At 34.6% G+C, this 27,999-nt stretch overlaps 1 protein-coding gene across 6 annotated transcripts; it reads right to left on the reverse strand.

Annotated features, from left to right (window-relative positions):
• Vav (Vav guanine nucleotide exchange factor) lies at nucleotides 1-27,999 on the reverse strand. Of its 6 annotated transcripts, none has more exons than XM_087340272.1 (17): nucleotides 27,507-27,991; nucleotides 26,894-27,069; nucleotides 26,170-26,235; nucleotides 24,840-25,011; nucleotides 20,292-20,465; nucleotides 19,318-19,521; nucleotides 18,689-18,808; nucleotides 17,500-17,616; nucleotides 17,303-17,418; nucleotides 15,900-15,948; nucleotides 13,679-13,881; nucleotides 13,234-13,351; nucleotides 11,639-11,817; nucleotides 10,628-10,759; nucleotides 10,027-10,176; nucleotides 9,253-9,421; nucleotides 1-7,182 (listed from the first exon to the last, which is right to left on the reverse strand). In XM_087340272.1, the coding sequence occupies exons 1-17, from the start codon at nucleotides 27,750-27,752 to the stop codon at nucleotides 7,117-7,119; spliced, it is 2,457 nt and encodes an 818-aa protein (XP_087196398.1). In that variant the 5' UTR covers nucleotides 27,753-27,991; the 3' UTR covers nucleotides 1-7,116. The 6 variants fall into 6 exon arrangements, with proteins under 6 accessions (XP_087196398.1, XP_021933186.2, XP_021933195.2 ...); XM_022077494.2 differs by having other exon boundaries at nucleotides 24,840-24,996; nucleotides 27,507-27,988; XM_022077503.2 differs by lacking the exon at nucleotides 24,840-25,011 and adding an exon at nucleotides 20,774-20,897 and having other exon boundaries at nucleotides 27,507-27,968.

The following is a 27,999-nucleotide window of genomic DNA, read 5'->3' on the forward strand; positions in this document are numbered from 1 at the left end:
AACACTACAATTTCACTTTAATGTAATTCCAAAATACAATATAAATACCTACATTCAAATGAATAACATTAAAAAACTCTTAACAGTATCTACAGTATTACTTACAACTTACATTTTAATAATGAAATAAATGCATATATGATTTCATGGACACATCCCAACTTAATAAAAGATTTCATTCTAAGCAAATGTAGCATAATACTTTTCTACATAAAAATCTTGCAACTGAACATATTAATGTAAATTACTAGGTTTTACTACAGAGGCCATTCGTGTAACAAAGATTAACCACCAATGGCATACTATTAAGACTTGAAGAAAACTTCTTCATGTTTCATGCTACTACACAACATAGGCACTTAGAAGTCTGCTAAGGCATGTTATGTAGCAAACATAAGACATACTACTGACATTTGCACTTTCCCCCCCCCCCCCCCCCCATTCCAATGCCAAAATATACATTATATCTGTGCTGAGAAACCTTACTAATCACCAACGATCAACTCTATACATTTAACAAGGGTAAGACATATAGCATAAGAAAACAGGACATGAGGGCGTGGACTGGATTCATCTGGTTCAGGAATGGGTTCTGTCACAAATTACTTTAGGTCCCAAGGTCAGGAACTTGATGAGCTTAGTGTCTTAGCTTCTCAAGGACTCTGCTACATGGTGTTAAGTTTTATTTTATGCATCCTCATGTGTCAAGGGAAATTTTAAGTCTTAACTTAAGCCTTTTCAAATCAGTGAAGATGAGATGGGCACACAATATATACATGGGAGAGATGAAAAACCTGTACGCAAGAGATCACTTGGAAGACCTAGACATGGATGGGAAGATGATGGTTCTTAAGGAAACTAAATAACTAGATGGCTTACCGAACCCGAAGGTTCATCACCGAATTAACCAAACCCCATCACCGGACCCTGTCCTGGGCCAACAAAATCCAGTCTCCTTCAACTCCTATCTCCTATAGATTCCACCTGACATTATCCTCCCATCTACGTCTAGGTCTTCCCAGAGGTCTCTTCCCCTCAGGTTTCTCAACCAATATCTGGTGCACACCTCTTGCCCCATCCATGCGCACTACATGCCCCGCCCATCTCATTCTTCTCGACTTAATCACCCTGACAATACTGGGGGAGTAGTACAGATTTTAAAGCTCATCATTATGCAGTTTTCTCCATGCCCCATCGTCTTCCCTCCTAGGCCAAAATATCCTCCTCAAACACCTGCAATCTATGTTCCTCCCTCAGAGTGAGTGACCATGTTTCACATCCATACAAAACAACAGGCAAAATTATTGTTTTGTATACTTTCATTTTCAGGTTCTTAGACATCAGATGGGAAGACAAAATATTTTGAACTGAGAAGTAGCAAGCATTTCCAGAATTTAGTCCCCTCCTAACTTCCTCATGAGTATCATTTTGATTTGTTATTGTTGTTCCCAAATATTTGAACTTTGTAACACTTTCAAAGGATTTATTAGCCACCCTAAGATAATTCTGCCTGCCTGTCTGCTGACGACGAGATACTAACATGTACTTAGTATTTTCTGAATTTTCTTCTAGCCCCACCTGTCTACTAGCCTCTATTAAAACTTCTGTGTTCCTCTTTATTGTATTTATATCGTCCCCCAATAAATTAACATCATCAGCATATGCCAAAAGCTGATGTGTCCCATTCAATTGCAAACCCTCCTGCCTATCTTGGACTTTCCTGATAGCATATTCTAGCGCAAAGTTAAAGAGCAAGGGAGACAAAGCATCTCCTTGTTTTAGACCGTTCTTGATGAAGAATGTCTCAGATACATATTTACCTACTCAAATTTTGCTACAGGTTTCATTTAAGCACATTTTTATTAGACTCACTAGCTTATTTGGTATACCAAATTCAATAAGAATATTATACAGCACTTCTCTCTTCACAGAGTCATAGGCTTTTTTGAAATCTATAAATAATTGATGTACGGTCCCACTGAACTCCCATTTTTTCTCTAGTATCTGACATATGCAAACGCTCTGATCAATCATTGATCTGTTTTGTCTGAACCCACACTGATGATCCCCAATAATTTCATTCTCATATGGAGTTAATCTTGCCAAAAGAATGTTTGATAGAATTTTGTATGACGTTCATAACAGAGAAATTCCTCGGTAATTACCACACTCAGTCTTGTCCCCTTTCTTATGAATAAGAATAATTATGGATTCCTTCCATTCTTGTGGCATCTCTTCCTTATCCCAAATTAACTGAATAAGCTTATGGATCCTCATATGCAACCCCTTGCCACCTGCTTTAATTATTTCTGCTGGAATCTTATCAATACCTTATCAATATCTTATCAAATTCCCAATGGCTAGTTCGACTTTATCGAAGCTAGGTTCTGGCACTAACAGTTCAGCTGTATGTATTTTCATCTGTATAATATCACCAGTCTCAAGAACATTAAAGAGCTGGCTAAAGAAATTTTTCCACCTATTCACAATTTTTATTGGATCTGCAAGCAGATTCCCATTATCATCCTTTAGCAAATTTGTCTGAGGTTGATATCCTTTCTTAAAGTTATTAATGCCTCTGTACAGGCCTCAGATATTTTTTCCTTATTATTTGTCTCAAGTTCAGCAATTTTTCCCTACAGGTATTACCTTTTCTTATTCCGAAAGGTTCTACATAGATTATCCACATTTGTTTTGTTTGTGTCCTGCAACCATTGAAATTTTGTTTGCTTCCTTCAATCTATTAATTTTGAACATTCTTCATCAAACCATGGTTTATTTTGCTTTCTCCTGTAGTATCCTAGTTTCTCTTTGGATGAAATTTTGATGCAGTTTCTGACATTCTCCCACTCCCTGTTGATATCCACACTTTCATTATCTTCAGTTGTCTCTAAAATTTGAAACCTATTCAAAATTTCAACTTGATATTGGTCTATTTACTGAAAGCTGCTCCCTCACTTTTGCTACCACCAGATAATGATCAGTGTCACAATCTGCTCCTCCGCTGCTCTGAAAATGTAGACTGGATCAGTCTGCCTCAGGATAGGGACCAGTAGCAGGCTCTTGTGAATGTAGTTTGATTCCATCAAAGGTGGGGATTTCTTGACTAGCTGAGCAACTGTTAGCTTTACAAGTATGACTCTACTCTAGGGAGTTAGTCTGGTGGTAGCAGATTAATGACATATTCACACATTTTCACAAAGAAGATGCAGTTTCCTTAATACTAAACTCTATTCCTTTACACAATTAAGTGTACACGCACATACAAAATACATGATATAATTAAGATGTACAGTATATTGTAAAGAGTGAACATTACTGTATAAACTATTGATCATAGTAATAAATATGTATATTGGCACTATGCAGCACAATTCTGAAATAGCACTGGAAATTTAATGAGACAAGAAATGAAAAGAAAGTGCAGAAGGAAATTTGTAACTGTGCAATAAACAACACAATGTTCTGAAAATACAGTGGAACATATGTAATGCAAGAAATTCAACCTGCACAGTACATAACACTGGGAAGTATACTGTTAGTTCCATTTCCTACATGCTTATCTTATTATGCTCTTATCTCTTCTTTTTATAGGAAGTGTACTTTCCACATTACTGGGCGTTATGCATAATTCAGTTATTAAGGACAAATAAACAGCAATATATAAACATTATCAAACTTATATGTAACTTCTACCATATACAATAAAATCCACCATAATGGAACCTGACTATAACAGAATTTATCTCTGGTCCTGAGAATTTAGCATATAAAATATTATAAAACCACCTGTATTAAACAAAACTGCTGAACACAAAAAGGAAAAGGGAAAAAAAAGTCTGTTACTCATTTTTTACTATTTTTCTCCATGGAACTTCTTAGATCTTCAATTTCAAATTCATATAAACAGCTGTTTCCATTGGTAGCCTAACTTTATGCAAGATGGATGGCACATACAGCAACTTGGCAGGTAAATGTGAACACCGTCACCATTCATTTCTTCAAGTACAATTCTGAATCATAAACAACTGTAAGATAGCAGTCTACATTTTCCTTACCCCTTTCAGAGTCATTACACTACACACTTCTCTTACAATTATCCAAGGATTCTCATTTACTTAGCTGTTAGTATGTGGCCCAAGAAAAGATTCATGAAGGACTTCAACACGAAAGTTCAAGACACAGGCAAGCAAAAAAGAAGAAATAATAACAATGTTGAAAAACCCTAAGTGCATAAAACATTCAAAACAATATCTAAGGTACAGAATGGGTTGTGTATTATTAACAGTTCAATTAAATTAAAATGAAGGAAAATTGTACATCAGGGGTTCTCAACCCATGACCCACATGCAGCCCTCAGATGTATTTTGTGTGGCCTGCATACCTTTGTAACAAAAATTGTGTCACTCTGTATGATGAAAAATATTTACCTGATATCAGAAAACACATTTTGTTTATGTCACCAGTATCTAGCAATACCTTTCACTGGGAGAAATTGTTCACCTCAATTAAAAATAAACCAAGAAACGTTTTACTGATGAACACTTGGAGAGAAGCATGGGAATCACAAAGAAATAAATTAAATATCACACTGAAAGGTTACTGAAGTAAAAACATTGCAAAATATTTCACTACAGATTGATTTTGAAAGAGAAAATTATTGAGTAATGTGTGAACCTGTGTATATCAGTAAGTTGCATATGCTTCTCACTGCATACAGGGGTAAACAGGGCATTAACCATTTGATCCCTGTGATGGTAAAGTGTTATGTATTCTTTGAAATATGGACAGAATTCTTAAGTACTATTTAGATGAGCCTTGGCTTCAAAGAGTTGATATAATGCCATGAAATTTCAATAAATTGCCCTCATTCATAATCTATCAGCCCAGACTCATTAAGCAAGGTTGAACGTGGCCCCAACTCTGAAAAACATTGAGAACCCCTTCTGTAAATTAAGACATCAATGACATTCTATGAGTGGTTCCCTAGTACAAAGGCTAAAAGCTTTCCAATTGATACCTTGGCCAATGGTAGAGTGACATGCGAAAGAAAAACTGGGGTTAATGTGATTTTTAAGCATTTAACAGATGACTGGAGGAAAGCTTCTGAAAAAGACGGTGAATTGTTTTTAAGGAAGTCTGTGGTGAGCTGGAGATGTCTGAAAAACTGTGGCAACTGGATCGCCACATCATTTTCAATTAAGGGTTAAGACCCACAGGACAGTGCAAATTATGACATAATATAATTGTTTTTCATACATTACCAAGGAGAATGTTTGAAAAGATAAAAACCATATAGGTGGAAAATTTTCAAAGAAAAGATCAGACATTTTCTTCTATGGCTCTATCTTACCTTTACTTATGTTTTAAAAACATTAATATAAGGAGCTTCCTTCATTTGAAAATTTAACAAAGGGATATGCTGTTAAAATGTATCATCAATTTCTGCCGTCACCAATAAATGCATGGGTATGTAACTACACAATAATCTTAATTCACAAGTATGTACCAGTATTAAAACAACTGCCTGTAACATTAAAAAGTTCCAGTCCCTTGGGATTCTGTTACAGACAGGTTTTACAAGACTTTATCAATAATTTATATAGTTCTTGGTAATCCACAACATTAAATTGAATACTATGCCCAATATCTATAATTATAAAGAAATGATTACAATATAACAATGGACACATGTTCAAACAGTAAGTTTGTAAACTTTATACCAGTACTACAACAGAAAACTACAATGAGCAGAAACACTTTGTTGTTTCTTCTTTATAATTTTCTAAAAATTTAAAAATATATCTGAGAGTTAATTAGCAATTATACAACCCAAGAGTATATATTTTTGTAACAATCTAACATTTCAAAACTACAAATGTGAACATGGATATGCACAATGCACCACAAACCAAGTAAGATATGTGAGTTAAATCACTTTCGCAATTAGACTTGCTTGTATAATTTATTTGTCTTTGTTTTATATCACATCAGACAAGAACTTCCCAAGATGGCTATTATTTACATATGTATCAACTAGCACACAAATGCAACAAAGTAGATGGTAGACTGTCCTGATGACGGTGGCAGAAAGTACCTCTACAATTCCAGTAAACTTCTACTAAACTACACAATACTACAACTCAGAAAACAGCCATCTACGTGTTTTACATTAATCTACCATACTTAGAAGATACTCCAATAATTCCTAGTCCACTTTACAATCTTATAACAGCAATTCGTGATGAAGCTCCTGTACTGTAACACCCTGCCATAGTTATGTAGAATACCTTACAGTAGTATAGTAGTATGGAAACAAGTGGAACACAGTCTAGAAATTTCAGATGTAAAACACTGATTCATGGTGAACATAAAACTCTGGGATCTAAATCTGTTTTCAAAAATCCATTTTCAAGCTTATACATCTTAGAGTTGGTTTGTGGTAAAAATATTTTCCCCAGGCCCTTAAAAAATAATTTATCAGAATTATAAAACCCAGTTCACTGATATCTACTTCAATGCACGTTTATTGTAAAACACTCAACAAATTATGAGGGTCTGCTAGTACATTACAACATGCAAAAAACATAGAAAGCAGCTAAATGAACAAAATACAGCAGAATATTGGATTTTTCTATCTCTTACATTTAAGAATGTCCATTTATTTGGTATCAATATTGATGTGTGAATATTAAAATGATGGAATGAAGAGGAGGAAAATTACGAAAATCCAGTAGAAACCAGTCTATAAACCTGCTACAGAATGAAATGCAAAACTATTTCTCATGGATTAAAAAAAATAAGGAAAACTTATGGCAATATTGTAAAAATATTCTTGGCGAATAGCAACTAGAACAACGCATCTAACACCATACACAGTGAAGACAACACTACAGTCAGTTACATTAAACATCATCATACTTGTCCTTGAGCTAACTCCACAATAAAATATCAAACCATTTGAGCCAAGGTTTGCCCTGTTTAATCAACAAGGACTGCCTATATTTTACTGTACTTGAACACAGCATTTCACCTGCCCTTGATATATCACAGTCTATTGCAGGCCAAACAAAGTGATACATAACATGAAAATGACACACAAAGGATCAGCTCACTTCATTCCATGTGAAAATTATATGAATCAGATATCTCACGAACATACTCCTTTGGGAAGAAACCAACCTGCAATAAAAACACGTTTGAAAAAGATAGGAAACATTAAGAAGCTTACAAACAACATAACCTTCAAATTTTATTTTGTTTTATCATTCTTCTTTGTTCCTATCTCTTTACCTACTGGCTGCAATGGGTCACCCAGTCTGCTGAATACATGTAATCCTCTGTACAGCCGGGCAGAGATCAATTCAAAATGATACAATGTCTTTCCTAAATGATGAATGGAAGGTAACATTCCTTTTACTTGTACAAGTAACAAATCAACCATGTTCCAAAATGTTGAAAATGACTTCTGTCCTTAAAAACAGAGTTAAGACATTATGTCGGACAGCGCAAAATTAATTCATGAGCAGCTCAATGTAAAATACACATACTTTACACTTATTACAAACAAACATTTATCAGCTGTACATAATCTGCCAGTTTCACAGCATACTTCAACAAATATACATGGCCTCTAGTTATTGCCTTTTGAATTTATATATATCCCATCTGGAAACAATTCTCAAAACAATCTTCCAAAAGTACCTTCAGTATGCCTGTCACATTGTTCCAAATGAATTCAAGTGACTCAAAGTAAGATTCTATGAAGGAGATATTTCAGTTCAGGACCATGATACAGTCACACATGGACATGATCCTTTCTTGGCTAAAAACCACTTTACCGTAAGTGCTATGTATGGAGGTGCATTGTTATAACACAAAATCGTACCCAGTCAGAGATTTGAACTTTCTCAATTAATATATTGCAATAAATATAACAAAATCTGAAAGCAGAAATGCCTAGTTAACTGTTTTAGAGGGGAAGAAATTCATGGTGGGTAATATAAAACAAAGCATATTAGAAAGGTTCTAACCTTCACACTTCACTGGTCATAAAGAATAGGGCTGATCTTTACTGGACACTGACATTTTGTTTCTGAGTCATACTGGAAGACCCAAGTCTCATCAACAGTCATTATTTTGTCCAAAGCTTCAGCTCTTCTAACAGTCTTGCTCAAAGGTCAGAACATTTTGTTTATTTAAGGCAAGGAAAGAAAACACTATATATACGTATATAGTTACTGCAACCACAAATAAAACTGAATCGTAATTATTAAACACAAAACTGATGAATCTTCCATTCCAATTATCTATTCTGTTTGAATAAAAATTTTCTTGGATATTTTCCATCGTCTAAGAAATAAAATAGAAAAACGACGTTTCGGAGATGGAGCTCAATCTCCGTCCTCAGGTACCTACTCAGTTGGGCCCAACAGATAGAGCTAATCCCTATCTCTGGACAAAGTAAAGAAATGAAAGTCCCAAAATATAAGATCACCACACCATCAATCTGTAGGACGTAAAAAGACAACACACTCCAAAACAATTTATAAAATACATATAAGTGTATAAGAGAACAAATACATGAATCGAACAGAGAAGAAATAACGGGACAGAAAAAACACATAACAAAAGGCTAAAAAAGGAAAGCTATCCCACTACATGCCAGAAAGGACCCCCAGTACCCACTGGACAGGAGGCTGAGTAGGCTCCAGAGCTGATGTGGTTGCAAAGGCTAGAAGAAAATCTTCTGCCTGTTGGGGATCAAACCCTGATCATCCAGCCCATAGCCACTATATTGACTAAGCTACCCGGATCTTCATAACAAGGAGTTCCATAATTTATATTTTCCAATCATTATTAGGGTTATCAAATCAAAAAACATGAAATGGGTGGGACATGTAGCATGCATGGTATCATAAAGTATGCAGTCCAGAGCCTCACCTGACTCTTACAGCTTGCAGCAATAGCTCTATGTCTGCTGTCCTAGTATAAAGCAAGGAACAGCTTGTCACCTTTTTACCTTCATATTTCTTATATTTACAAAACATAAGGTTACACAAAGTGCCAGATGCTATGCTTTTGAACAAAGGAACCATGTAAAACAATGAACACAAAAATTCTTACGATGAATGGCTGGTGTCTGCCAAATTATAATCAGCTATCTTCCAAATATATGGCACATGTAGTACCAAAATATAACTTTTGTGGTCAAAAATCAAATAACAAATACAAGTCACTGTGTGTACTCACCCTATCCTGTATCTTGCCTTTCCACCAGCCCTTGTAGTCACCCTCTTTGCTAAGCACAGTCACCTGGCAACCCTTCTTGAGTGGCAATTGATTGTTCTCAGCTGGGTTGAAGTCGAACTCAGCAACAGCAATTATTCGGCGAAAAGGCCATTTTAATTTAACATCCAACCTGGGCAACAAGAATATGTTGGTTCTCTGTTGCGTTTAAACGTTTCTTGTACTTTTATTAACCTTTTCCGTAAATGAATAGAGGATTTAAAACTCTGTATTTTGAGTCAACCAGTTGGACTTGAACTCCAAGGTGCTCGTGCAACACATATTGTGATGTACTGCATATAAACTGCAATTCTGTCAATAAAGGTTAAAAAATACAGAAATTTGAAACATCAGACAAAATGCATGGACTACACAGTGCCACATCCTAGAAGATAGCCATCCTGAATCAAAATGTTGTCAATCTGATTTAAATGATGTTAACATTTCACTATCCAACTAAACATCTGATGGGGTAAAAATATGAAAATATGAAAATGGAGAAATTATGCAGGATTTAGCAAAGCACGGGAATACAGAGAAGATAAGAACCACATACTTTGTCCACAAGACGATCTCTCTCCCAAATCAATAATTATGTTACTTAAGAATATCCAAAAATATGTTGTAATGTCTGGGGCTTGACAAAACCCTGTCTGTCATGATACTTACATGCAATGGGGTGTTAGACATGATACTAGTTTACCAAAAAAAAGTATGGTACTGTGAACTTCTACATACCCAACAAAATTTTCACTTAAGCTTGCATGTTCATAACAGGTGATAAGTTCCATGATGCTCTTGAAGAAACGTGATTCTGATAGGTAATAGTGGGGAACTCCCTCCATATGCTTCTCATATACCTTCATATGTTTCACCCTGTCATCTGTTCTGAAATATTTTATCACAATTCACACATTAACAAATATATTAATAGTAGCAGCATATCATTAGAGAGGACTCAAGCCCAAAGAATAAACTTGAATATCCTCTGGATGTACTTTACATAAAACCTATTACTCTGAAAATAGTTGCACATGATGTGTTTAAAACAAATAGTTATCACAAATTGGCAATTATAGCAATTGTGCAGTCAAAAGCATGTAAAGCATTCTAAGGCTCAATGACTGTGATTTTATGCTTTAATCTTAGTCAGGACATGGATATATGTCAGCTTTTCTGAGTGTTATATTATCCAATGTAGGAAGAAGCCTCGAAATTTGCCAGTTCACTGTCCAAGGAGCACTTCAAAATGTAGTAATGTAATGTTAATTTACTCTGAAGTCCAGTTCATACGGATGCTACAGCCAAGTTAACAAGAACAGTGTAACTCAGTACTTACTTCAAGCTGAGAGCATAAACAGTCTCATCTGGATGGGTAGGCCCTTGAGGTCGGATTCGTAACAAGTATGTACCATCTGCAAGTTTGTCTAGCAGATTAGTCGCCTTTTCTCGACCCATCTCGCCAACAAACCTGTATCAAATACAAATCATATGGTATATTTAAAATTTCTTGTAACAAACAAGTTAGGAAATGTATACATTCAATGTTATTGCCTGTATATTTTAAATGTGTGCTAACCTTCAATGCTTTCTTATAAATGACAAACAACAGATAACACAGAGAAGCACAGTCCTCTAACATAAAATCTGATCACTATTAGTCCAATGGTTCTCAAGCTATGAGATGACACAGCACAGAAATCACTTTTCATTATCTGGAGAACTGAAAGGCTTGTGGGAAAAAGTATATTGGGCATGAAATGTGCATTTCAATCTTCTCTACAACTTTTCATCCAAACACTATTTGCTCCAATAAATATTTAACTAGTTATATTCTAGATGCACATAGAAATAGGTGAATTTTTGCAACCTTGTTGCAAATGCACATAAATTTTCAAACTTAAGACAGAACATTTAAGTAATAACAAAATTTATATTCCATCCCAACATTACCAAAATGTTCAAGCTTACAGTAAACTGTACACATCATAAATATTGCTATAGCAAAGACATCCACATAAAAATCCCTGAGCTCTGACAAGAGACAATGACAATTACCAGATTATCAGACAAAGTTTAATTACTTCTGACTCCATTAAAAGGTATGAGATCATCTCATAACTCACAAATAAAGAAGAATGCTAAATGTGGTTCTGGTCAAGAGCAGGAATTTCTGACAGTCAGTTCACATCAAAATTAAAGTCAGGCCTAAAAATAAATATTTCTTTTCTTGTATACAAAACATGTTTATTCAGTATATGCAATGCAGAATTCAAATTGTATGTATAAAACAGAAAATGTAAAGTTAATCTGCAACTGGTTCATGTCTTAATGAAAAGAGAAAACTTGCCATAAATACTCTCCAAGAATGGGGTCTGGCCAAGGGTCTGGAGGAGACTGAGTAGGCCTTTGGTGACGGTAGACAGGCGGCCGAGGTGGTGGAACAGGAGGCTGTGGATGTCCACAGCGCCCTGAGTACTGAATGCATGTCTTGTGGCATGCAATAGAACATCTATCACATCTGTAACCCTGTATAACCAGAAATTCAAAGTATTAATTCTGCTTGTCTGACAACATTTAATTTAAAACCAACAATAAATTAACCTTTTAACCCTTCACTATAGCCAAAAACAAAACTCTCCCATACCTCATACCTAAATGCCTAATATTAATGATTAAACAAGTTCACAGAAGCATTCAATATGCTTAAATAACATGAAGATTTTTAATTGTCTTTACAAAGTTTGTTGGAGACAAGGAACTTTGAATAAAAATGAGAAAACACTGAATTACAAGACTTTTATTTCATATTATATTATAAAATACTAGACCATGTAAGAATTTCTAAAGTGAGACCTTCCTGCATAATTAATCTATAGTTACAACTTCCTTTATTCATTTCCTCATACACATAACTGCATTTAACAAAGATTATAAATTATAAAAAAATCACTGTATAACTCAGTCGTTCCATTTGGTAAAGCTTTAGACATGTGAACATGTGCATATATACAAATACTATTCCCTGATTAATGAAATTCCAGAGTTGTTCTTTCAGTATTCTACTGAAGAATACAATGCAATCTGCCTTTGGGCAGTAGCATAACTGAACACACTCATCTGTGTTACAGAACATGCAGAATCCAACTATTGCTAAGGATTGATATACGAGTTTAAACATCTCAACACACACAATCATACACAGCTAAACAAACAAGTGAGTGAGTATTCAAGAAACATCAGCTGCACGACGACAGTATTGTGAATAAAATAAACAAGAAAACGAAGATACATTTCAGTTACGGTAAAGAATCATGTTCAATATTGTGATGGATAGAAACTGACAGAAGAGGAAATCATAAAATATAGATCTAAAAATTGAAACATTAGATGATCTGAAAAGGAAATGGAAGGAAGGAGCAAAATTATACAATGGGACATGATACACAGAAATATGTAGGCCAAAACATAAAAATTAACTTCTGCTTCTGTTCCCTACAAACAAAACAGCTATAGAGAAAATCACATAAAGAACATATATGAGAGAAAAATATCTCTTCAGAAGAAAGATAATGTGCCTCTACAAACTTCAGAGATTAAATTCCTAAATACAACTGAGAAGAAATCAGAATGAGACAGACAAGCACAATAAAGTGGATGTGAAGTGTCTATAGGAGGCTGGGGAGCAAAAGAGTGCCTACACATTAACATAAACAAGAAATAAATTGTCACATAATGGATACATAAGCCTATGTATACTCTACACAGTATTATGACAGAAGAATAGTCTTTGTAGCAAATTTCTAGTAGCTCAGTTCAATGGGAATGAAGGAGTGCTGAAGAATGCAAACATATATACAGCATACTATATAAAGTTTTATTTTTCCTTTCATAAATCACCTCAAAGCTTATAAAAATTTACAAATATGCAAATACATCACTTACCTGAAAAATCATTCCTTTTAAAAATTTGCTGCAGTAGTTACAGGTTGTAGGCTTGTCAAATGTGTGCATCACAAATTTGTGGTCTGCTTTCTTGCAGCCATTTGGTTCAATGTTATCTCTAAATTAAAGAACGTGATTAACATATGATTTAACCAAAATTATTTTGTAAAATTACTGAGAGCACTAAAACTATTTATTTACATCCAAGTTCTAGCTGTGTATAATTCTTTAATTTGTGAACAAATAATATATAGAAAAAAAGTCATTAAACAAACTGTCAACTGGTCATTTGAAACACAATATATCAAAATAATGCTTTACAATAAACAAGTACCGTCAACAGTACAGCAATTGACATAAACTTTTAATGTTACTATGTAAAGTGAAAACATAATTATACATACTGAAGTAGTAATAAAATATCGTTCAGTATTTAGATACTTACAGAGCCTCCTGAATAGCCTTAATCCACTTGCGCTTCAGCTCATCTGTGCGAGCATACATAGTATATGCTGAAATTTCATTCCTCTTCACCAAATACCACTGGAAGCTCATTCGAGTATCTTTATTCACAACTCGACGATTGCTCACATCTTCTACTTTGTACTCTGACAGACGAAGAGACTCTCGATAACTATATTGGTCTCCCTGCAACAAAACACAAGTCATGATATTTGAGTGTTCTCACGGCGCTGATGATAATGTTCTGGGTTTTGGCACCATGTGGACAGGTCGGTATTATTTATTTATTCATTCATTCAGCATGCCCCATTACAAGATTGTAATATTACATGCATTAATGTATAACACGTTAACAGATTACACAATTGTAATATCGTGATTCATTGCCACCGTTTGTACCTATGTTCCTGTGCTAAACTGTATTATAATCTATGGATTTAATGAATGTATTAAAATGACCTAAATATTTTTGAACAAGTGCTTCATGTAACACTGGCCATGTGCCACCATTCTTGGCTATTGCATCTATTAATTTACGCCTTGGTTGTTGTAGTTTTTCGCAGTCATAGATGAGGTGATCCACTGTTTGTACTGCTTTCAGACATGAGCATGTTGGGTCATCAATGATCCCAAACCTGTGTAGATATGATTTGTTTTTGCCATGTCCAGTCAATATTGCAGTTAGTTCGGGACGTATTACAATGTTTAGCTGCATTCGTTGTCGCACTGATGGGAAGAATTTCTTGCACACTGCTCCTTTATTGGTGGTGTCCCACTCATTTTGCAATTTTATAATCCCTTCTTCCTTTGCTTCTTTAATAATTGTACTTTTAGGCTTCTTTGCATATACTACATTTTCACCATTTTCTGCTGCTGCTGCCTTCGCTAATCTGTCTGCTGTTTCATTACCGAAAATTCCGATGTGTGCTTTGATCCACCCAAAATGAACAGTCCAATTTTGATCATCGAGTTTCCTTAATTTATTTCTTATCTTAGACATTATGAAGCCGTGTTTGAAGTTGTCTTTTAGTAGATCGAGAGAAACTTGACTATCTGTGTACACCGCTACTATTCTTTCCTCAATGCTGACGTCCCTTAAAGTTGTTACTGTGTCCAAGGCCTCTAGAACAGGTCGGTATGTGCCAATGTTTTGGAGAAACATATTGTCTCCACCTTCAGCGGCATCTACCAACCAGTCCACATGGAATCAAAACCCAGAAGAACATCACCATTAAGATATGAGTCACACAAACAATGGACCTACGGTATAAAGAATGTTTCACTGGTACAGAAATGTTATCCAGTTATTTCCATCTGTTATGCCCTTTGTTGCCCTGCTGACATCAATGCCTATGATGTGATGTCGTATGATCAAATTTGTAATTTGTGTCACTTGAGCTTCCAAATCCACCTGAGGTGCTACCTACACTCACAGTTGATAAAATGGAGTCCAAAACAGAAAATGCTAAATGTGTGCAGTAGTTTCATGAGTCTATATTTATGGTCGCGTTGAAAAGGATATTTTATATGGTGTTGGAAGTGAACTACCAACAAAAATGTTGATTTACAAGTGGTACAAACTCGTTGATCAGACCGGCTGTGTAAGAACAAAGAAAAAGCCCCAGGAAACAACCAGTGACTGAGGTTCAGATAGATAGTTTGTGTGCCTTTCATTCACATTCCACACATTTCAGTTTGACATGCTGCTCAACAAACATGTCATATACAACAGTGCACAACATTATGCAGAAACATTTGAAATTTAAAAGTTGTAAGTACCAATAGCTGCAAGATACAACTGCTAAGAAAAAGAAGTTATCTACACATTTTGCACTGACTTTCTTTCAAAACTTGAAGATGACAAACTTTCTATAGCCAAAAATTGTCTTGTGATGAAGGAACATTTTATTTTTTGGGCAATGTCAATCAATGTAAGCTTAACTTGCTTGACAATATACGATCTGAAACTGAACGTAAATACTGCCAGGCCATCAGGGTGCCCTTATTGAACATCTGTATAATGTAAGTTACAAAATCTTATTCATATAGCTTAACTCAAATGCATTTAGTTTTCATTCTTGTGCCTTTTACTTTATGAGCAGTGTTAAAGTAAAATGATACACATTTCATGTGTACATTCTGTACAAGATCAGCCCCATGGAACAACATGGAGATTTGTAAGCTAGAGGTCTTGGTAAACTTACCCTCATAGATTTACACATCAGCATTACTTGATCAAAAATGAATACATATCTGAAACAAACAGAGAAAGTACACTTTTCTGTGTTTTCCTTCCATCCTGCTTATTAGTAGAACCATCCATTTCTTATAACAAAGTTAAAAACAGAGACATATTTTACATTTAACATGGAAATAAAGTTTACAATTCATCTTTTAATATCATTATGTACTCATAAACATAAAATCCTGACTTAGTAATAAGAATTAATACAATCTCACCAACACCTATATGTAATAAGATTAAACACAATTAACTTATGAAATCACACATCTTAACTCTTCATTTACATATATGCAGGGTGGTGCAAGAAATAACGCCAAATTTCTTTTGACTGAGTAACAGAACGTTTGTTATGGATGATATTTAAATCATGCTGGTGAGTGCAATACTTCAAAGAGATCCTACTTGGTGGTTTAAAAATGTCAAATGGCTACCAAGAGAGTGTACAGTGACAGTAACAAAGATGGCTGAGCAAAAGGCAATAAATGTTTTGTTTTTTGATGAAGCAAAAATTACTGTGGCCAAAGACAGATTTTTTATGCTGATTTCAGGATGTAGGCTCCTCCTCAAAAACTCTATTCACAAGCTCATTTGACAGTCTCAATAGGATGGTTCAGTTCTCAAATTGCCACAGCATATTCAGTTTCAACTGATGACTGTGTCACCACTAGACATACAACTGAAAAGTTCCAAAACACCAGACTGATGTATCAAGGAATGGTACTCTATCTAGTACCTATATATATATTTGGGACACACCAAAGTAATTATTTCTGGTTATCATCATCATCATCACCACTATTATCATCCTTATAAAATAAATAAATCCATGGCGTAAGAGCTCCAGAGAGCCAAAGCTGACTAGCTTGACTGCTGGTCTCATATTCACATGCCTAAGCAGAGGTGAATGATCATCCAACCAGATATAGGGTGACGTGTGGTCAGCACGACGAACCCCCAGCCATTGCTAGTTTTCATGACCAGATTACGCTACTCATTGTAGCTCCCCAAATTCCTCACGATGCTGGGTTGGCACCGGTCCCATACACTGGTCGAAAGCTCATGAGAAAATTTCTTCTCCCCCGAGACTCGAACCAGCGCGCATTCTGTATCGCCGGTCCGAAGCATGATGCCTCAGACCGCGCGGCTACGGCGCGGGACATTATCATCCTTATAATCAATGGATTATCTTGATATAGATTCTGCTCATATGTTGTTTGGGATTCTCAAGTCCCTGTGAACAAATGCTGGTTATGACAGCTGGCATTGTATCAGATCTGAACCAAATGTTGGAAGAACAACCACAGTAATTTAAAACAGACAAGAGTCACTACAGTCAGCAAACAAAATAAATCACAGACATACCTCACTTTGATCTTCTGGTCATCATGAGCCTTTATCCGTAACTCCCCATCCTTGAGCAAACGACCATAATCTTTCAATTCAGTATTCTCAGGCATGTCCCAATCTATTATACTTTCCTGCAAATATTGTAACTAATATCATACAGATGTATAAAAACACATGCTACAACAATGTCTAGAAGAATATATGCTGTTTACCTGAATGGACCGCATAATTTGCAACGTGTCACTGTCTCGCTTTACTTCATTTATGTACTGAGCAACATCTACCATGGCTTCTTTGGCTCGCTCTAGCCCCCGGTAGTCCTCATGATTCTACATGTAAAACAGTGATCATTAAGTGTACAGGTACGATCAACAAGACAGGGTTCCTATGCACCAGTGACAGCAAATAGGCCATATCTAAACCACTTATTATAACATAAACTTATACGTGTAAACTTACGATCTCATCAATAAACTTCCATAGGTACGCATGCAACACTTGCTAAATTTAGATTTGTGATCTGCAGTATTCATTAAATGAGTTTAAAACCATACTATGTACCGCCAAAAACATTATCACTCTCTCCATTCTAAGCTAAAACAGACAATATTTATGTAAGATGTCACACACAAATCTCAGTTTTCTTCCACTTCCATTACTTATCTATCCTAAAAATGTCCCACACAATCTGTACATAAATTTAGTCCTTTACTATTACATAATTTGACAAACAGTGGGTTGTCAGTCACTTTGTAAAACAGAAAACAAAATTAATCTCTTGATAAAATCTAAAACAGCATATGCATTAATCAAATAGCATGACCTTCACATGTGTATGCTCACAAAAGAAGTGCATTTATTTTCATTCTGTTAAAAATTACTACACACACGTATTTTCACTCAGTTAAGCATTTCACACATCTATATAACTCATGCATGCATGGGCCCTCAACTATGTAAATAGACATTCACAGTGAATATCCAATATGCAGACAAACAGACCAAACATCAAGTTTTCACAAAAAACTCTTTGTTGGTATAAACAAAAATGACTAAACAGCTGGATACTGTAATTACTAAACACTACCTACTTACTGAATAAATATACGTAGTTTATTAAACAGTAAAAGCACAGCTATTATTAGCATATGCCGACTTTTCTTCTGACGTGTATTTTCAAATGTTCAGGAAAAGCAAATTACTTTATATAAAATTACCTTACCAAGTACCATTTGATTTAACAAAGGAATTTTCTCTGGTTAAATCACAAGACAGGGAGTTTATTTTTGCATTTAATCTGTAGCTGACTTTTGACACACCCGACAGTTTGCAACAGAAAGATACATTTCATGGAAATAAAAGCATTCACTGCAAAACAGAGGAATTTGCAACTGTACTTACAAGTTGTGTTTCACTGATTAGCTTATCCAGGAGTAAATGATATTTCAGTATCCTCTGCATTGGAACTGACAAGATATCACGCAACTTGAACTTGCCATTATTAGCATCCTGCTGACACCTCTACAACATGAAACAAATGCATATCTGTTGACATATCTTGTACACTTAATTCCCAAAAGAGTGTAATATCCAATTCCCTTTCAAGTGCAATCTTAATCTATTAGTTACAAGATTCTGTACTCTGCCTTTAAAATTATTTGCCATACGTTAAAATACATAAATTTAAAATTTGTACAATTCTGTGGTACTGCCACATTTTCTACTTCAATATTGTCATTTGTAATGATGAAGAATCTTCAAGTCTGTTTTAAGTCTTAGCAGTTCTATTCATTCATTTCTGTGTTCGCCAATTCAACCTGAACAAAAGTGTTATAAAGTTTAAATTTTCAAATTGTGCATACTGTGCAGTTAAATTTTAGTTACTAAATGTGTTTCTTTTCACTGATTAAAACATTGACTGGTGACAAATAGTTCAACTATTATAAATATTAACCGCTAAACAGCAATGTCATAACTGCCTATCCCCTTCCAAATGTTACAAAGCATTAAATCAGTTAAAAAAAACTTACAATAACTTCCTGATTGACAAGTTCATTGCGGTTACACACGTCCTGAACAAGAGCTTGAGCATTTGTAAGATTGGCACAATATTCCCCATAGATGAGGAATTTTTCCCTCCAGCTAAGGAAAACTTCACTAAGACGAGTAGTGCTACCTAGAGCAACAGCTTTACGTAACTGACTGTGAAAATCTGCGTGGATTTCAGACAGTTCCTGTTAAAACAAATGTACAGCAACAATTATATGAAGAAAATAGGAATGGATTATACATATGTTCAGGTACACAAAAATAAAAAGCTGAATAATTAACTGATTTTATTACAAACAATAAATATAAATATTGTGTTTTACTCCTAATATGAATATACTGGAAAACCATTACAAATCAAAATCCCTCTCTAATGAACCAAAATATGGAAACTGCAATACATACTACATCCATACAACCCTTTCCTATCCATGCAAAAAATTTCCGAACACATAAAGCAATGTCATATGAATACCTTTATTACAGTGTGGATGCTTTATCATTAATGCAGTTATTTCAAATTGTTATAAATAAGCATTTTCATATATCTTTGCTGCATCTTTTGCTGCTGCCTCCCCCCCCCCCCCACATGCTATTTATTCATCTCATCATTAAACTCCCTACTGTCACAGAATCCAAAAATCATCAAAGCGAATCTTAGTCAATTCAATCTAGTTTACAACACAGCTTATTTCTTCCTTCAAGATGAAATTTTATATTATCATTCCATTAATGTTTACAACTCACAAACAGTTTTCTCCTAGTGTTTTTGAACCAATTACAAACACACTGCATGCTAAATTACTTCATAAAATTATTACAAGTTACTAGTTGCACTTCTCCACACTTGTTACCTGAAGGCTTTTAGCAAAAACATACATCACCCAGAAGATAACAAACTTAAATGGGTTTTCTAAAAACTCTGTTTTTCTTCCATTACAAAGTTAAAACTTACCTTTATTCCTCCAAATATAACTTTCATGTCCTCTTCCCTGAGCAAATTGTTTAATTGCCTCATGAAACACCTATGTAATGTTGTCAATACATCAACATAATTCTTCTCTGTTTCTACCAGTTCCTTTATAACATAGTCACGTTTCTCAAAACTATGTGGTATTGTGGACGGGCCCTGAAACATAACATTAATAAATGATCAGGATCAACAATGAACGTACACTTCCGCTTTTACTCACTGATGCCCTAATTTCAAGTACTTCAAGTTTACAGCCTATTATCTGCTAACAGACAAAACACTGTCAAGGTCAGGTAACACCAAATTTGTTTTTAAGGAAGAAAGAAAGTGTTTAAGACTGACTACTCATGACTATATCTTATAATGACCTGTACACTGAACAGGAACAGCAAGGAAATTTGTCATACGGTTATCTTCTGAAGTCATTAGAATGCTGACACCAATTAATGACGACATCACATCACCTGTAGTTCTGCACGTCGCCCCATAGCACAGAGATCCTGGTAAATCTCCTCGTTGCGGATACTTGAATAGTAACTCCCATACTCCTCATTCTCGGTAACTGTATTTGATGGGTCATCACTGTCACTATAACACATGCGCACGCAACACAACAGCTTTAGTTACTTGCCATGCAGCAAACATTTAGCAGCCTTGCATCAGCAGCAGCATGCAATGCCACACTCTACTGCAGTGGATCAACCATCGTTGGTAAAGACTCATCTCAACATTTTGATACAACTATGAAAACACACTTCCAAAAGCTTAAACTGCATGTAAATAAACATGTAGTTTGACCTAGAAAGTAACACATATCACATCTTCATTCTCATAACTCACACAAACATTTCAGACCAGCAAATGAAAACCTGCAGTTTGTTAAATACATGGTAAAGACATACATAAATAATATTGTACTTAAAATCAATAAATTTAAACATATGTAAAACATATCAAGTTTTCAAATATAAGAAATAAATGATTCAGTAGAGTTTCTACCCTGCTATTCACTACTCTTCACTCCAAATGAAGTACAAAAGTATAAATTCTGAAAAATTCATTCTACATATAATTAGCAACAGCGGAAGTTGTGGCACATCAATGCATTCCACAAGTATGGTCATAAGAATCAGAAGTAGATAGACAAAAGAATTTCCAACCCCTTTTCTATACAATTTCTTAATACCCATACTGATTGTTCACATATTACTAACAATTTTGTTTCTGAATAAAATCATAAGTAGCATTAAAACTTCCAAATTCCTGTTATGTTTGAAGTGGTTTCTGCAAGACTGTCCAAACAATACTGAGTTGAATCAAAATGTTACATGTAGTGACTCTCTCATATATGACTGTCTGTAAGAATAAGAAACAGCCAAATATAATTCATTCATTGTTTGCAACCCTGTAAGAATGATACAACTGGGAACATCATGTTCACAGCTGGTTTACATGTTATTCATATTATTGGCCTATTTCATCTTCTTGTGTCTTCTCCTGCTTTCTGAAACTGCAGTCTTCCATTGTCTGCACGTACTGTAGCCAGTAACTGAAACTTGATCAGTGTACAGAGTATACCAAAATTCTGTCTCAATTTGGTTCCCCTCCTCTGTTGCAGTTCTGAATAGCCCTGGCTTTGGGTCTGAACTTAATTTTTATTAACAGTGATATTGACAGTACAAACCTTTCCCCTAATATCATTGTATTCATGTACAATACTGATTCCAAGACAGTTCAAACCAGCTATCCTTTCTGGAGTTGCCCATGGTTTTCCTCAGTTCCCACAGGCAAATGCCAGGATAGTACCTTAAATTAAGCTATGACCACTTTCTTCCACATTCTTTCCAATTCATTAATCACTATCATCCTCTCATTTGAAAAACTACAATCTGAGCTACTGAAAAAGTGTTGTTAAGGAATACATAAATGAATAGATTGTTCAAGTCACCAAAACTACCATTGCATTCAACTGTCCTAGTAAATATTTCCTATCTATAAAGTAATGTGTCAAATCTCAAAATATCAAGGTCGAACAAAAAATATATATCTACTAAACATATATAACACTTCCTAAGAAACAGAAACAAAAATGACAAAATGTGTGAACCGCAAGAGAAGGATAAATGGAGAATCAGGATTATAAGTACCAACACAGCTTTTTTTGTGGAAATGTGGGAAAATATGAATTAATCCCTTAGAAGGAAAAAATTAATTCTCACAGAATGGCCTTCCTGAACACAAAAAAATGGTCATACAGAAATTATTATATAGTAAGAATTTAGTCCAATAACATATATGTTTTGTTATCTCCCATGTTACCAAGTACACTGACAAAGAGAAGAGCACAGTAGAATATATTTCACAGCACTACTGACAAAAGCTTGAACATATTATAAAGAGCATTATTTACCAATCCATTATTCATTATATTTAGGCCACATGCAATTGTGTGTGTATAACTTGATTCCTAATGGTGAACACATAAAACATACATGCCTGCTCTTCATATTACCGAGAACAACTTTATATCCAAACCCATGTATACTGATTGAGTATAATGTGTCATATTTTTGTAATAAAACATTTACCATCAACATACTCCATTTACCACATGAAATAATTACATGCTCATCAAGTTTAGACTCTAATGCTTCATTAAAGAGCAGTTTGTTGGTTAGTTTCATAAACAATTCTTTGAACAGAACAGTTACAGCTTCAATGTGATTACATATACTATAAAATATTTTAATTTCATAATTATTACAATTTCCAAATAAATATCACACACATAATCACTTCTAACCATAGAAAGCCTTTCCTGTTGGCTACTCACATATATACATTCTTATGACTTCTGATTCCTATTTGCCATAAAAAAAAACACTTTATATTTTCTTGGTACAAAGATTTTGTTTCTATGATAATAGTTGGCAGACACAGAAAAATGGTCTTGGCAAGAACGTCGCTCTATGTAAAGGAACTCAAGAAAAGTCTTAAACAAATGCCACAGAACAAAGTACTTCTTGCCAATATAACACGAACTCAGTCAAGAAGTTCCCCACCTTTTGTGGAACCTTAAAGTTAATTTCACACTGTTCCCCATCCAGAACCAGATATTCATTTACACCCTCCCACACTATTTCTTTAAGACCCATTTTAATATTTTCCTCTCATCTAAGATCAGGTCTTCCCAGTGGCCTCTTACCTTGATTTGCTGACCCTGGTGTATATTAATCTCTGCCATGCTTGCAACATGCCCACCCACTTGATCACACTAAAAATAATTCACGAAGACTACAAACTTCAAACCTCTTCATTATGCAATGCCCCAGCTTCCTGCTAAAATTTCCCTTTCAGGTCCAAATATTCTCCTCAGCTCCCTGTTGAAACACACTCAATCTAAGTTCTGTTATTTGGATACACCAAGCTTTACACCCATACAAAACAGCTGGTAACATTAGTTTTGTACATTTTAAGCCTTACATTTTCAGGCAGCAGAGAGGAAGTCAAAATGTCCTTACCTGAAACGCAGCAAGCATTCTCCATATTTAATCAGCTCCCAATTTCATCACAAATGTAATTATGATGTGTTCCTGTCATTCTCAAATATTTTAATTCTGCCACATATTAAAAGTATCTATTAAATTAAATTATTTTAAAAAATCTAAAATATTAACACTTTTCAAACATATTCAACCATACAATATTTTAAGAATTAACAAGACATTAAATTAAAGAGTTTCACAGTTTTATATATCTGAAATCACACAATATTTTAAAGGACTTACACTGTAAATAAATTAAATTTAAAAAATAACAAGACTGTCTCAATGTCACTGAATCATCAAATTCCAAAGACCCAACACTGAAATGAAATCAAATTACATTAAAAATGTAACAAAAGTCTATTGCAAATATTTTTATTAATCACACAAAATACAAAGTTCCTTCACTGAAAATGAATTAAATTATAAAAACTAAGAAAATTATAAGTTCAACCAAACAACTGAAGTGTAAAGAACCTGTCAGCTGTCTTCTAGGTTGTCGCATGTCATAGGTGCTCATTAAGTTTCACCTCCATCTTCAAGTTTCAAGTCCACTTCTCACCCTGAAGATAAAGGCTGACAGTGGACTTAGAGTGTAAAGTTACTGATAAACAGATGCAAAAAGAAATATTTTCACAGGCATGTGTGTTAGATATTCAAATTTTTGTTACATGAATAATCTTCATTTGTAGCGTATAGTTGGGGTCATTAACGATGAAATTATGTTCAGACAGTTCTTGAACAGAACGAAAGTGACGGTAGCCAATAGTGAATACGTGCATTTCCTATAGTCAATATCTATTACCATTTGGCAGAGAAAATATCAAGCTTTCCAGATGCTTCCATCTCTAAAAACATAAGCAACAAGTTCTCATGCCAAATTTCACAACTTGATGGTGCAAACACAGAAGTACAATATAAACTAAAACCCAAACATGCAGAAACAAAGTTCAGCAGCTCAGTGGTCAATGGTCAATCCTTGTACCTCTGGAGGGGAAGAAGAAAATGTAACGTAACAAAGATCCTCATAAATTTCTTCCTCTTTGTCTTCAAACTGTGGACATTTGATTGTAAACTGCATCCAGCTACGATCGTTGTATTCCCAACTAATATTCTGGCAAGTGGGTAATACATCCCCACTGCTGAAAGTCAAAATACTAATAACATACACTGGAGTTGGACAAAATCACCAAACTCCGAAAACAAACAACACAAATTGCACACAGAAAAGCAGAATATCCATGTTGTAATACACAACACAAATTTCATCTGTTCTATCCTCTCTACAGGCACTAAAATTCTATCAACTGACACATCTCATTTCCAATTCCTTCACTTAAACTCAAAGTCAATTTCCAAATTTTCGATGCAAAAGTAGGTCAATTTACTTACACACTTCCTTACTTATATAAATTCACTGCACATAACCACAACAAATTCCTTTGAGGCTTATTTTATTTTTTAACCTAACATTCATATCCATGTAAACATTGCTTCTATAAGGGACCTAATCAATGCCAAAACATCTTGACCTCCTGATTTAAAAGCCCTTATGCCCATAGCAGGTAAGAAACCAAAAGCCTTTATACTCCTTCACTGTCATTTTCAACAGTTCATTTTCACACACTTTGAACCCGCTAGTTGGTAAATTTCTCCTTGTTTTATTTCCTATTCAACTCTTCAGTTTTCTAATATTTATCAAACTCAACTTTTATATATTCATATTTACCAAACTCACACTAAAGAAAATCTCACTTTCATTCACGTTCACTGACTGTAACATTACTATGAAAACATATTTTCTACTACTGCCAACCAATAAAGAAGCAATCTTCCAATTGCAAGACCAAATATTTAGGAACTTGTAATAAGTAAACTGTTAAATGAGGCATCCATCAAAAAATAATTCACTGTATTGATATTAAACTCTGTTTTTCAAGCATTTTGTTTTCAAACACTTGTAATCCATGTTCTATCCTTATATCACAAGACCACATTTAACAACTGCAAAAAGCAACTGATTAAAAAAATGTTTTATGTATCTTAATTCTGAATGTTTTTGAAAGTAGACAAGGTGATAATAGTTTCTGAAATCACTAATAACAAAAATTTCCAGAATTTATTCTCCTCCTTAACTTCATTATGAATCTCATTCTTGTTTGTTATTGTTGGCACAAATATAATTCTAAAATATTTTTTTAATTATGTACTGCTTACAATCATTTATACAACATTAAAGATTTTGATTTTGTGACATGCCAACACAGTTTTATCTAAACTATAAAAATATAGTAGTTAAAAGTAATGACACTTACTTTGAATTTAAATTTTTGTATATATCTTCCTGTGACGTACTGCGAATCTTGTGCACTGAGAAACCTCTGTAAATAAAGCCGTATTTTTAAAATGGCATTGAGAAAAGGAAAATGCAAAAACTGAACATATTTATTGTTACAGCCTAATTTAAATGACACTGCATGGTCTGACAACTATACATAATACTGAGACTACTTTAAAAGACCACCTACTACAAAAAGTATAAACCACAATATAACAATGTTTAAGCCAGCGTTAAAAGAGTATCTCCTATGTCACTCCTTCCACTCAGTAGAAGAATTTATACATACATGTAAGTAATAATGGTGATGTTCTCATCATAATTATTTTGCAGTAATACTGTAGTTCCAAAAGTCTGTAAATAGCTGTAATATCATTGTATTTATATTTCTACTAGAAACAAGTATTGTATTTATGCTATGACCTGTTCTACATCCTTGGCTTATGCCAAAAAAGATCTATGGAATATAAATAAATTCTATTCTATTCTATGAGTCCATAGGAAACCAGAGTGAATAAGAATTGTTCCCAAACATGCTAAAAGACATACGAATACAAAATCTATAACCACACTGCCTAAAAACCTTCTCTGTTCTTATGTCTAGATCCTACAAATAATAAATATTCAGTTTCATATATATTTAAAAGTCTAACAGATGCAATACTTGTTAAGCAAGTTCAATAAATAAAAGTGGAACTCACTGTATCTTCTTCCTTTGAACTTTCAAACAATTGGATAGCTTGGACAAAGTGTTCAGGACTCGATAAAAGTCTGTCAAGTCAAATAACATGGACGGCTCAAACAAGTCATTCTCTTTCAAGCCAAAGATGTCATGGCAGGCCTGCAAGAAGATCTTGATGTTCCGAAGGCACAGAAACTATAAAAAGAACAAAAATTATTTCTGTTCAGGTAAATACTTAAACTTAAACCAAACAAAGTAAAGGTGTGGAAGTATGACTGACACTTTTAACGCAAAGCATAGTTTGTACTGGGTTGCTCTTCTTGGTCCATGTGTGATGAAACCTTACATATAAGTAAAATTTGGAATATCATATATACCTGTTACTAAATTTATGGTGTATTTACAGTTATAACACCCAACACACTATTGTAATCTACAGAATTCTTTAAATCTGTGATCTAAACCGAGACTTCTATAAGTTTACAAAGACAAGACAAAAAGCATCCTATTTAATGTAACTACTCCCCGTATTGTAAACACACCGCCGTAAAACCTTAACATTACCATTCAACTACTTTCACTTGCGAAATAAAGTCCTACTACAAGGCCATTTTCATGACCGTAAAACTTACTTGTGCCAATTGTGGCTTTTGGTTGACATCTTTCATATCGATGCATCCTTGATCAAGAGTGTTTAATAAATTGCATAATAACACTCCATCTCGCAACGTATAAGCCAAATCCGAGCAGGAGGCTTCGGGCCAATTTGCTTTATGATCTTGACGCAGAACATCACATCTCGTCAACCAGTCTGCACACTCTTTCCAAGATTCACTGCCAGAAGCCATGACTCTGAGATTACCAACCAAATTCACCATTGATACTGCAGCACATAAACTTTTGCATATGCATTCAGAACCCCCTATTCATATCAAATAAATTATTTAAATACATCACTCCACAATTCACACTACACAAAATGACAGACATATCAGTACCAACCGTGATAACAGAATATGGCAGTGATAAATAACGATCGTAATCGTGGTCGCGTTCATGTATTGAAGTTTCTCTGAAGTCATGAGCAGTACACGGTAAGGCATGGTGGGAGTAAATAAAGTATAC

The sequence above is a fragment of the Zootermopsis nevadensis genome, unplaced genomic scaffold, assembly GCF_977971745.1.
Source record: "Zootermopsis nevadensis isolate Lab colony 2312 unplaced genomic scaffold, Znev_1.0 Znev_ptg000061l, whole genome shotgun sequence".
In the NCBI taxonomy this organism is placed as follows: domain Eukaryota; kingdom Metazoa; phylum Arthropoda; class Insecta; order Blattodea; family Termopsidae; genus Zootermopsis; species Zootermopsis nevadensis.

Coding starts and splice junctions, on each gene's coding strand:
- Vav (XM_087340269.1), bottom strand. CDS start 27,752: ATGGTGAATTTGGTTGGTAATCTCAGAGTCATGGCTTCTGGCAGTGAA. Junction 27,070..27,506: donor AAAAGCCACAATTGGCACAA/GTAAGTTTTACG, acceptor TTCTTTTTATAG/TTTCTGTGCCTTCGGAACAT. Junction 26,236..26,893: donor GTTCAAAGGAAGAAGATACA/GTGAGTTCCACT, acceptor CTTTATTTACAG/AGGTTTCTCAGTGCACAAGA.